This window comes from Podarcis vaucheri (genome assembly GCF_965113315.1).
Source record: "Podarcis vaucheri genome assembly, chromosome: 14".
NCBI classification, from domain to species: domain Eukaryota; kingdom Metazoa; phylum Chordata; class Lepidosauria; order Squamata; family Lacertidae; genus Podarcis; species Podarcis vaucheri.
This window is the reverse complement of record NC_138752.1, coordinates 18,162,836-18,175,843: the sequence shown is the minus strand read 5'-3', so window position 1 is coordinate 18,175,843 and position 13,008 is coordinate 18,162,836. Positions and strand designations below refer to the sequence as shown.

At 45.0% G+C, this 13,008-nt stretch overlaps 1 protein-coding gene across 5 annotated transcripts in view; it reads left to right on the top strand.

The window, feature by feature from the left end:
• Positions 1-13,008, top strand: part of ZFAND6 (zinc finger AN1-type containing 6) — a 77,206-nt gene that overhangs the window by 53,921 nt on the left and 10,277 nt on the right. For 3 of the 5 annotated variants that reach the window (XM_082198819.1, XM_082198818.1, XM_082198820.1), the window contains exons 2-5: positions 1,982-2,152; positions 4,682-4,793; positions 6,194-6,300; positions 11,551-11,772. In XM_082198819.1, coding sequence (XP_082054945.1) covers positions 1,999-2,152; positions 4,682-4,793; positions 6,194-6,300; positions 11,551-11,772 — 595 coding nt within the window. In that variant the 5' untranslated portion in view covers positions 1,982-1,998. The remainder of the gene's footprint in view (positions 1-1,981; positions 2,153-4,681; positions 4,794-6,193; positions 6,301-11,550; positions 11,773-13,008) is intronic. The other 2 variants (XM_082198821.1, XM_082198822.1) reach the window with 2 other exon arrangements.

Here is a 13,008-nt window from a genome sequence, read left to right as displayed (position 1 = left end):
CAAACTAGGCTGTGTCTACATAGGGGGAACATACATGGCTCTTCCCCCAACCCCCATGGAAAAGCAATCTTTGAGGAGACAAATAGCAGGAAGAGAAAGGGTTAAATATCCTTCTCACCCCTCCCTCCACAGCTGCTTTTTGTCAGGGGTCAGGAAGGGAACCCAGTACACTTAACTGATAAGCTTGCTGCATAATGTCCCCTTCTGCTCTCACTAACATGGCGAAATCTTGATCGGCTTTTAAGTTCAGCTTAATTTTTTTTTCATTTTAAAAAAGTTCCCTCAAGACAGAAACCTTCTAACATCTGCGATTTTTTCCCCTGATTCTTGAGGAACTCAGGTTTATTTACATCTTCAATATTTTGAAAGTGTTGACAGTGTGCAGAATGCTTTTTCAAGAGTCCTTATCCTAGATGCTGTCTCCTGCCTTCATCCTCCAGCTACAAAATTGGGGAGCTGGCTCAGCTAGAACTGGATCCGGTTTTTCTTGTTCTTCTTCAGAGGTTTACTCATCCTCCTATACTACTTCCTGTTTTTGTCTATTTGACAGTGTTGGTTTCTCCCCCTCCCCCAACCTTCCTACACTGCCACTCATGATTTTAATAAAATCACTCAAGTCAAACTTTCGGATTTCAGGGAATTGTTTCTGCATGCACTGAGCTGCCATGGATTTTCCTCCTGGCACCTCTGTTCTGGTATATGTTCTAGTCCAAGCATAGGCCCCATTTGCTCAATACATTTAAATCAGTCTCGAACCACTTTAAATAGTCATGACTTCCCCCAAAGAACTCTGGGAACTGTAGTTTTGTTAATGGTGTTGGAGGTTGCTAGGAGACCCCTATTCCCCTTGCTTCACTACAATTCCCAGAGTTCCCTGGGAAGAGGACTTGAGTGTTAAACCACTCTGAGAATTAGAACCTGCACCCTATTTGTTAACAGCTGTAATAATATTAATGACTGAAAATTGTAAAGTTTCATTCCTCACTTCTCAGAAAGATTGGCTTAATAAAGTTTGGGATTTGGCTATAACGTCAAAAAACAAATTATCTAAGTATAAGAATTCCAAGTGATATGGAAGTCAATTATGGGAAAACTGGTTGCCCCTCATACAATTTTGTCAAGAAAATAATTACCTCCCGCAATGCAAATTCAAGTAGGCCTTGAGTTTTGTTTCATTTTTGTTAATGGTAATTTTATGTTAAGGAATATTTCCTTGTAGAGTATTATTTCTGAAGTATTTTTCTCTGGAGCAGTTTTCCTTATAATTGTTAAGAATTGTCAAATGATTAGGTAAAAATGTAAAAATACAGATTCCAGGGGGCCATACAAATACAGTGGTACCTCAGGTTACAGACGCTTCAGGTTACAGACTCTGCTAACCCAGAAATAGTATCTCGGGTTAAGAACTTTGCTTCAGGATGAGAACAGAAATTGTGCTGCGGCGGCAGCGGGAGGCCCCATTAGCTAAAGTGGTGCTTCAGGTTAAGAACAGTTTCAGGTTAAGAACGGACCTCCAGAACGAATTGTACTTAACCCGAGGTACTACTGTAAAATGATTGTGATGATGATGAGAGGCACTACAGTGGCTAGCCCTGGTCAAAGAACAAGCTTTTAGCTACAGCTCATAGTTTGCCTAGAGTAAGATATGTCACAATATTGCAATTATACCATCCTCTGCATTGCTATTGTAAGCCAACTTGAATAAAAATGTCTTGCACCACCAGTGAAAGATGCATAGTCTGCAGCTTTGGCAAGTCTCCAAAGGAGAGAATTTCAATGGAGAGGGGCAGCCACTGACCACCTCTTTCTGCAAACTTCTTATAACTCGGTGTATAGATCCCGATGGTATACTTGAACTTAAAGGTCATGCTGGTCTCAGGTTGGTAGGGGCTTTATGATGTCTTTGTGGAATGTCTCGAATGCAAAAAACTTAAGGGCGGGTCTGAACTCCTTGACTAACCCGACTCTCTTGTTTTCCCAGGTCACTAGAAAAAGAGTATGGCTCAAGAAACCAACCATAGCCAAGTGCCTATGCTTTGTTCTACTGGGTGTGGATTTTACGGAAACCCTCGTACGAATGGCATGTGTTCGGTATGCTATAAAGAACATCTTCAACGGCAGAATGGTAGTAATGGTAGAATTAGCCCACCAGGTGAGTTCAGATCTCCAAAATGTGTCAGGGTTGACTTCTAGATGCATAAGCCCATGTGGCTGCGGTAGGGAGCCTCCAGTTTGCTGGTCAGTTTGGTCCATAAAGCCATCTCCCCCCCCACTCCCCCAAACCAATCAGCTGATGTCGCTGGGCGACATCAGGCGATGGGCAGGTTGCGGGGTTCACTCCTGCCAGGTGCTGCAGGCAACATAGGGGAACTTTAGCCACATTGTGGTGTTTCCGTGTGCTTTGGCTTCCATCACAGTGTTCTGTTGCACCAGAAGCTGTTTAGACATGCTGGAATAATAATAATAATAATAATAATAATATTTTGTATCCCGCCCATCTGGCTGGGTTTCCCCAGTTACTCTGGGCAGCTCCCAACAAAATTAAAAGCACAATAAAAGATTAAACATTAAAAACTTCCCTAAACAGGGCTGCTTTCAGATGTCTTTTTAAAGTCAGGTAGTTTATTGCCTTGACATCTGCTGGGAGGGCGTTCCACAGGGCAGGCGTCACTACCAAGAAGGCCCTCTGCCTGGTTCCCTGTCATGGCAAAATAATGGGGGTGGAGGCACTTTCTGTGGACAAACGCCGGCTCCCTCAACCTGAAAGCGTGATGAGCGCTGCAACCCCATAGTTGCCTTTGACTGGACTTAATCGTCCAGGGGTCCTTTCAGGATACAAGTGCATGGGTCAGATAATTGACAGGTGGGTGATCCCTACCAACTTGTCAGAGTTGGCCCACAGGGTGGCGGCAAGATAAAAATCTGGCCCACCAAGGCCCAAAAGATTCCGCACTCCTGCAAAGATCTCGTGACCTGTCCAAGACAGCTGGGATTTCCGCTTGGCCTGTGTATGTCGAATGGGCCATGCTAAGCAGACTGCCTTCCTTTGTCTTGCAGCAGGCAGTTGCTAATTGTAGAACGGGAGAGAAAGAGAGAAGGAAAAGAAGAACTGTGACTAATTGTGTGTGGCCTGTAGTATCACCAAACAGCTTATGATTCAGCTTCAAACGGAACATTAGGCCTACACAGTTTTAACAGGTTGTTTTTTTTTGTCAGTATAGTCTAAGGGTCATTCTTGCAGCTCGTATTTTACTTGTGGTAAAGTATTGCAAGCTTAGTCTGCCCGACACTGCCGTAAATAGCTGTAGAGCAGGAGCGGGGAGAAGTGTTCAGCCTGAGGGCCGCTTTCCCTTCTGTGCAGTCTTCCAGGGGCCACATGCCAATAGTGGGCAGAGTCAGAGGCAAAAGTGACCTGAGTGTGAATCTTACCTTTGTACAGCAGGCTTATAGGAACCAACTCCTAGGGGCCAAGGTCCCTTCAGCCCCTAAAAAAATATATTTGAGGGGGCCAGTCAGTCGTCGCCCCCCCCCCCAGTTGATGGTCATTGCCATTCAGCTGGTGTGCATGTACTGCGTCTTGGCGATCAATTATGTGGGTTACCTGCTCCCCCAATATTTTATTCAAGTTGGCACCCTGTCCTCCATCCAGGCCAACTGCATTATTAGAGTATTAAGTGCACATTCCAGACTGGCAGGAAGGCTGCAAGGTGGGGCTGGTGAGAGAGGTCTTGAGGGCCAGGTACAGAGCTCTAAGGGGCCGCGTTTGGCCTCTGGTTCCAAAGTTCCCCATCCCTGCCATATTGAGGGACTGGTTTGTTTGTGAGCCAAAACCGGCCAATGTAGGAAGGGATAGCTATGTTGAGGAGAGAGAGAAAAACAGGTGATCTGGAAACAGCTGCTGCCAAATTAAAACGGCAACACGCGACTTGCAGAACCTCCCATTACACTGTTGACCTTCCTGCCAAATAGCATGTTGCACATCATTTAAGATAGTGCAACATTTCCAGGAAGCGACCATGAATACTTTCTTAACTTAGGCCACATCCAGACCACCTGTTTAAAGCTCTTTGATTCATTAGTGCAAAGCCATGTCAGAATTACTTAAAACAGCAGCCCTAAAAGTATGGCCTTATCTGCACTATTCACTTAAAGGAGTACTATTCACTTAAAGCAGTATCGTAAAGCCAATCCCCCATGAATTTGTCTGATCCTCTTTTAAAACCGTCCAAGCTGTTGGCCATCGCTGCAGTAAATTCCGTTGTTTAGCTATGTGTAGTGTGGATTGATTCGTCCCCCGAAGAGGTATTCTTTGTGTTTTTAAAATATCAAAGTTTATCTTACTTGAATTTTAAAAACAAACCAACCTGCACATTAAATTCAAAGGCACAATTGCCGTCTCTTGTAGTTGGGCATATATAATTGAATTGTAGTCCAACCCCTGCAGTGCAGGAATATGCAGCTGTCCCATAGGGGGATCGAACCTGCAACGTTGGCATTATCGGCACCCTGCTCTAAGCAACTGAGGTGTGGTTAATAACTTAGGTGTAGATTTCATTCTGTCCTGAAATCATCACAGCCCAAAGTCTCCCCCAGCCCTAAGATTGCAACATCAAGCCTATGGTGTCCAGTTGTCTTCTAGCGTGGCCAATTGCTGTCTTAACACGAGTGCCTCTTCTTTCAGCAACTTCTGTTAGTAGCCTAACTGAGTCTTTACCAGTTCAATGCACTGAAGGCAGCATCCAGGAAACTTCATCAACACTAGATTCTACACCTGTACCACCTATGCAGCCAAGGTAAACGTTGCCATCCTGTGTTTGTGTGTGTCAAAGGCCTATGTGGAATTGTTACCATAATGTTAATTGCGGCATTTTCTATTTTGGGGACAGAATGGTAACTGCATGAATGAGAGCATTCTCCCTTTTTTGGATTGGGAGTGCTGCACTATAGCTGTCTGTGATAGTTTCGTTAATGTATCTGGGGACAGAGCAGGAGCCCGTCTTTCTACTCCCTATAATAGCAAAACTCAGGTGCTGAGTGCTGATAGTTACTTAGACAGAACAGGAAAATGTGAGGGAGGCATTGCCATACTCAGGTGTGCTTTGAGGTTTGTAAAAGTACCCAGATTTGCTGGGGTGCTCCCCAAAGATGGCCCCATACAGATGTTGACTGGGGAAGATCTCAGCTTAAAACTTGTTGGAATGGGCAATGGCACAGCAAAATCTGCACCTCAATGTGTGACCTAAACGCTTGTAAGATAAGCATTTGCACTTTGAATTGGAAGCATGCCAGTGAATCTGCTTTGGTGCTGGCAGCTCTGGTCCCAGTACCTGTCCCCAGTTTCTGAACAGTCTTTCAAAGACAGTTATATTATTTTCAGAGCTCTGTGCTAAATACAGTGGTGCCCCGCAAGACGAATGCCTCGCAAGACAGAAAACTCGCTAGATGAAAGAGTTTTCTGTTTTGGAGGTGCTTCGCAAAACAAATTTCCTATGGGCTTGCTTCACAAGACGACAATGTCTTGTGAGTTCCTGCTGGTTTTTTTTCCTTCCCCCCCCCCTTTTCCTAAGCCGCTAAGCCGCTTATCAGCTGATCCGATCAGCAGATAAGCCGCTAATAGCGCTAATCCGCTAATCCGTCAATGGGCTTGCTTCGCAAGACGAAAAAACCGCTAGACGAAGAGAATCACAGAACGGATTCTTTTCGTCTTGCGAGGCACCACTATATACAAGATAAACACAGTGGAGGCTAGTCCGTGGGGGTAAATGTGACACTGCCCTCATCCACCCATCAGCTGACCATCTTCTTAAATTACAACTAGTCCAATGGATGGCAGCACTTGTCTTTGGACAAATACTTTGCTTCTGATGATTTTATTCGTTTTGTAATTTTGTTTCTGCCCTGCCTTTCCTTCGAGGAGCTTAAGGTGACGACCGTGGCTCCCTTTCCCTGTTTATCCTCACGCCAGTCTGTGAGGTAGGCTCAGCAGAGAGAGAGAGAGAGAGGGGAACTGACTCCAGGTCACTTAGCAGCATCATGGCCCAGTAGCATCTCGAACCCTGGTGTCTATAATATCAAGTTGCCTTTATAAGCAGTTGAAACAGTTGCCTTCCATAAGCAAATATTTCATGTGCTAGTTATGGCAAAGCCTGTACCACTTTCTAAAGAAATTCTCTCCCTGCCACCCCGCTTCTAGCCCTGTGTCAAGCCCATCATCACTCTTAGCAGAATCTGTAGCAACATGTGAAGTGGAAAGTACAGACATAGTGGACAAGGCAGGACCTGAAAGAGAAGATGTCCAAGGTTAGTATATGAACTAGTTGGATGCCTTCACTGTCTTTGTTTATGCTTTTTTGGAATGCCTTGAAACACGAAGAGAAAACATACATTGTTGTCCTACTTGATCTACTGCTGCTTATCAATAACTCCGCAATGCCAATTGTCAAAAACTGCAGAGGCCAGAGACTTGAATTGTACACTGGCATTTCCCAGTGAGCTTGCTGACAATTGCATCTCCTTAAGAGTGGAGAGAATCTGTAAGGACTTAATAATTTGTCACAGAAGTATAAGGCAACATGAATGTGCCAGGATTTCTCACCTCCCTCCCCCCCAAAAAAATACTACTGTTTAAGCATTTTGGAAAGAGGTAAATAAAGCAGTTGGGTGAGCAGTTCTGCATGACCAGAAATTTAATCTTATTGGTTTCGGACTCCAGTAAATCCCATCTTTTGTCTACCAGCCCCTTTTGATTCCAAAGCTTGAGTGTGTTTGTTTATCTTGCTATATTCAGTCATATACTGAATATCCAGATCAATGCCATGGACATGAATATTTCAGCCATCCAGTTTATTTCAAGAGAATCCAAACTTTGCTTGCCTCGCTTAATTTGAATCCACCCTGTGGCTTTGCAAAGAAATCACCTATATGTGTAAAGCTGAATTTCACTGCAACAAGCCTAACAGACTTTAAAGTTTCTTGTCAGTTGTGTGGCAAGTAATGCAGTTATGCAAAAGTACCTGTGTTAGTCTTTTGCTGAAAGAGAGTCCTGGGACTTATTATGACATGAGCTTATGCAGGAAAAAAATAAAAATCTTGCCACAATAGATTTTTTAAAAATCAGCATGGTAACATATAACTCCTCTGCATGTGGGTTTTTTAAAGTGACATTCAAGGAGATTCCCCTTTAAAATTGCTATATGTATTGTTCGTGGAACTGAGCTTTCCTTGACAGATGTTGGGGCATCCTTGTGCCCTTTGGGCACAGATAACAGTGGAGAGTCTGGGCCCCCAAAACCTGCCTTTGAGCATTCTAAAAACAGATTGTGCTCATTTTCATCTTTTAGGGGTTTTTTTTGCACAGTGACTCTAAACCATGTCATTAATACAGTTAACAATGTGATCCTTCCTACCTAGAAGTGAGTCTCACTGTGTTCAGGGAGACTTACCCCCACGTGAAGCGTGCCTAAGATTATTTGAGTGTTCCTGAAATTCAGAAACACAAGCAGCAGTGCTCTTTCTCACACACATTCTGGGAAGATGCAGTGAAATGACATAAGCACAGCATTACTCAGCTCATGCTCCCATCTCTGTGTACTCATTTCTGCCATGGGGGTAGCTGTTGCAGATGGCTTGCAAGTTAAGCTGGATCTCGGTCACACACTTGACAGCTAGGGCCTTGAGATAAGAAAAGGGGTATTAGACGAGTGCCGTGTGTACTAGAATAAGCGAAAGCTTTATCTGTATTTTCCTTTGGCCCACTCCCAGTATAACATAGCAGGGTTTCTTCCTTTCTTAAGAGAAGCCCTTATGGGCTCCCCCTTGTGCTCATTAGGCTACTGATCACATCTTCTGCCTTTGGTGGGGTTTTTTTTGTTTGTTTCATTGTCCTTCTTTGAGCTAAGCAATACCTGCCCTTTTGGTTCTGTGGTCTGGGCTCTGATTTGCTGCATATTCAAAACAGAGCACTGGTGTGGGGTATTAAAAGAAAACACTACACTGAGGTCAGAGGAAGGGGCCTTCTACCAGGTCTAATAATTTGTCCCCAAGAGCCTGCCATTGTCTGTTCTGACTGGCAGTGACTCCAGGGTCCCAGGCAGGGATTTTCTCATTTTTGACTGAAGAGTCCATGGATTGAACTTGGGAGCTTCTTGATGCAAAGCATGTACTCCACTACTGAGCAGTGGTCTCTTGCCTGTATAGAAATGTGGCCACTCACTGGCTTGAGCCACTTCTGGGTGGGCAGGGGGAAGAGCCTTAGCTGCAGCTGAGCTTTCTTCCTTGCTAAAACCAGCTGTGTTTGTCTCTGTGAACGTGGCATAACCCCCTTTTCTGTTTGGAGCCATCTAATTCTTAGGGTGTTGTATTGTGTGATACCACATCGGTAAAAGAGATGTGAACTGGGTCTCCTAGCCATAGAACGGACGGTGCACTGTGAGCATGACCACTGACCAAGGGTGATGGAAGTTGTAGTCTGACTACATCTAGAAAGCACCACATTGAGTGTTGCTGCTCCAGACCCTCTCATGTGTGCTTGCCAGTTTCTTGCGGAGTGAAGGTGGGATGTAAACCCTGATGTGAAATATAAATGAAGGGGGCACAAAGCCTAAACAGAATGGAACAAAGTTGCTAAAATGCAGTGCCGTATATATATATTCTTTGTTTATATCAGGGATCGGCAAGGTCTATTTTGCCTGGGCCAGATTGGTCCCGCGGAGATTCCTCCGTGGGCTGGATTATGTGTGTGCCTGCGATTTTCAGCATCTGTGTGTGCACAGACGTGATTTCCAGCGCCGTGGAAGCAAGTCCCTGTGCTGCGCTGTGCTGGTATAGCGCAGTGCGAGAGCGGGCTTCTCGGTTCGGGGGTGGCTCGTGGGCCGGTCAAACAACCTCCGCGGGCCACTTCCGGTCCATTGGCCTTAGGTTGCTGACCCCTGGTTATATGTTAATCCAAGTCCTGACTAGTCAAGTCTCTGTTGGTGAACAGAGAAACCATAAAATGGACTTTATCTCAAGATAAATAGATGATTTGAAGATGTAATGCGATTCCAAGACATCTGCTGAACCCTTTAGTTGGTGGAAAGCTCGCCTGTATGAAATTTTGGTATGCCAGGAGTTCTCTCCACAATCCACGAAAGGACACTACAGGGTATGAATCTATGCTTTCCCATTAGAATATATTCCCCCAGTGGCTGGTTTCTCCTATTATATTTTAAAGATACAACTCATGCGTAGCATCAAGAACTGAAAGTACTGATAATGTGTTTTACTTGGGGAGCAAATGCTCACATGAGTTGGAATCGTATATTTGAGCAACTCTTTTACGAAGTAGAAAAGAGAGGTATAAGTTTTAAAAATATAAATATATATTCAAATTTATTTGCCTGTAATGCTTGGATATATCTGTGGATCTAAAGCTACATAGTTTGGTGCAGTGAAATGTGGATTGTGTGAGTCTGTGTAAAATTCAATATGTGGGAAATAGCTTGGACTGCAGTTCCATCCATACTTACTGCTATGAGCTTTCTGTGGTTGCAGTTTGGGATAGCACAAGGCTCCTTCTCCTAACCATAGCTCAATGGTAGAGCACATGTTTTGCGTGCAGAAGGTCCTAATTTCAATCCCTGGTATCTCCAGTAAAAACAGGGGATCAAGGAAGAAAGATCTCTTTATCTCCCTGAGACCCTAAATAACCCTTGGCCTGGCTAAAATGTTCTACTAAGCCAAACCACAGTTTAGCATGAATGTGTGGACTCTTGGAGGTTGTGACTGCTTTGCTTTTTCCCAGTTGTTCTGTTCTGATGTGCCTTGCTAAACTGTGGCTTGGTGACCCAGCAGAGCCTTTGCTCATAGTTCAGTTCTCTCTAGACTGCCAAGCCGTCACCAGGGTTTGTCCTGTGGCTTACGGCTCATGGAGAATTCCAGGAGAATTAAACCATGAACCTGGTGGGGACAGAATGCTAAGCCAAATCATGGCTTAGTGCAGCAGCAGAATCACCAGGGGGAGGAGCAAAGCAACCTCAGTTTCCCTTCTGAGAACCTGTACATTTCTGCTAAACCATGGTTAGCCACATGCCACTGGCAATTGAAGTAGATAATACTAGCCTAGATTGACCAATGGTTGGACCTGGTAAAAGGCACCTTCTTTCACACAGTTGGACCCTCTAGCCCTGTGCTGACTGACTGGTGAGTAATCACTCTCCAAGGTCTCAGAGATATTTGCCTGCCTTCCTACCTGTAATTTCTTTAGCTGGAGTTGGTAAGGATCAGAGCTTGGGCTTATGCATCCCCTTATCAACTGCCCCCACCCTCACCCAAAATCCCCGAAGGTCGGCACTTAGGAATCCTCATCCTTAATATGCATGAATTGATAGATATCCTTGGCTATGGCCCCAGTGTGGATTTTCTGAAAGGGAAATTTATTGTCTTTCCCCCAACCCCAGTTAGCACAAAGCAATTTCTCACATGCAGCTGACCTTCGAGCTGCACATATTGGGGATTTTGCTTTAGATAGGAAGCCATTACAGTCATACCTTGGTTGGCGAACGCCTTGCGACTTGGAGCGTTTTGGCTCCCGAACGCTGAAAACCCGGAAGTGAGTGTTCCGGTTTGTGAACGTTCTTTGGAACCCAAATGTCTGATGGGGCTTCCGCAGCTTCCTATTGGCAACAGGAGCTTCCTGCAGCCAATCAGAACGTTGGTTTCTGAACGTTTTGGAAGTCGAACAGACTTCCAGAACAGATTACGTTTGACTTCCAAGGTACCACTGTACTAACTTTCCAGTGTGTGTCCATGCATTTATTCAGCACTTATAGGGACAGGTAAAATAGGAAAATCTGAAAGCCACGTGTAGATTTAGCCATGTAGAATAGCTTTCTGTGTAGTGGGGATGAAGAGAAATAATTTTTGTGTCATTTAAAATATTTGTATGCCTCAATTTATCAAGGGGATTTAATGCATGAAGAAGAGCAGGAAGGACTTTTTGCATACCTCCAGACCACAAGAGCTGTCTGCCTGAGGGCCCCCATGTTGCTTCATGACATTCATGCGTATTGCATTTCTGATATCCTCCCCACTTTCCATTGCTCATTCAGTTGCAATTACCTCTTTGCTAGAAGAATTGTCCTTCTGAATCCCTGCACAAAGGAATTGATCCTACTGTAGCTCAGAAAGGAGGCAGGGGGGACCACATGATCAAACTACAGGGTGGGAAAACTTCGTTCATATTTTTATGTTTAACTTTCTCCCATCTACACTCCCAGCACTTTTCGTGTCCTCTGTTCCCAGTGGTAACCAAGCAGATCAAAATCGCATCCCTTGCTAAGCAGTCCTCGCTCGCCACCCTCACCCTTGATGGCTTTGCATGCAGAGTCGATCAGCCCGGCGCTGCTGTAGCCCTCAGGTGCAAGGAACTGTAGGAGTGGGTGGGTCCGTTCTGAACAATAAACAAATGAAAACCACTTTCAAAACTGACTACACAGCATGTTTGTGTGCGTGTGTGTGTTTTCTAAAGAATAAAAATACATACCTAAAATACATGTCCCGTTGAATAAATAGAACCAACATCAGTGGACCTTGCCGAAACAATTTCAATAGACAGTACCGGAGAGGAATTGTCGATGGATAACTCAGATTTACCTGACACTACCAGGGGCTCAGAAACAGAGTGTGATTATGATGCAAGCATAGAAACTAATATAGATGATCCCGATTTCCCGGATGAGAACTCGAGAGTGAAAACGAAGAGGCGCGATACAGATTTAACACTAAACACAGTAGGTAAGTGAGTTTCCTTGTTAACGTAGGTTATAGCAGTGATTCCCAAACTGGGCTGGGGCAGGAAGCAAGTGTGTGCCACGAGAGGGCACTGGAAAATGAACCTTGGTTAAAACGAGTGCCCAAACCAGGTGCATTCGCTCTGTAGGGATGCCCTCTTCCCCAGCAATGACCTCTACCAGGGGTGGGGAACCTCACCTTTGCCCTTTCCCCAGGTTGCACCCCTTGCCCCGTGCTTTTCCCCGGGCTGATATGTGTTCCGGAACTGTGATGGTGTCTCTGCTTGTCCAAATGGAGAAGAGGTGGTGCGTGGCTGGGATTCGCACTGCTGCACTAGGATCACATCCATTACTCTATCCATTTTTGCCTCTGGCCTCACCCACTGTCAGCGTGCGACTCCCAGAAGGTTCCTCACCCCAATCTACACCCCCACACTGCTTCTGCCACTTTTATTGGCAGAGCTATCATCCGAAAGAGAGGGTATAAGGAAACACCAAAATTCCCTGACAGCACCTTGCAATGCAGCAGAGAAGGCAACAGGTGAATCGTAGAAATGTCACAGCTGCCAAGACAGCAGTCCCTACCCTGCATCCGGGGTGAAAGGGGGCGCTGGATGCCATTTTAGCTGTGCTCTCTGGCAGTCACGAAAAAGAGGCCCGCACTGTTCGTCTAAAACAGGTGTGGGATGAACCTCTGGCCCTCCAGATGTTACGGAACTACAACTTCCATCAGCCTCAGCCAGGGATGATGGGAGGTATAGTTCAGCAGCATCTTAGACCACACCTGGTCTAAAAGCTGCATGAGAAAAGGAAGCAGCAAAAGAATGAGACTTCTCTCCATTCTACACTCAAAAATGAGCCAAGGGAACTGTGCCCCAGATACTAAAAGTTTTGGAAACGCTGGATTAGGTAAAATGGAGCACAGAGAGAAATAAGCATCTAGTTCTGATAGTATGTAGATGGACCCGATCTAGTACTCTTTTTAAACCTGTTCATTTCAAAGGCGGGGAGATCTGACCCTGTGTGTAATTCTCCTGTTGGAATGCATGGGAATTCAAAAGGGCTAAGCTGTCTAGATTGTGCCCAGTCTTAGCACCTGGCAGTGAGTCAGACCTCAAACACTTTTTATCCCATCCTTTCCCCCCAGTCTTGGTCTAGACATTGTCCTCTATTTGCTAATGTCTTTTAACATGATTCTGCTACTAACTTTGTTATATGCATGGCGTAGTTGCTAATTTAA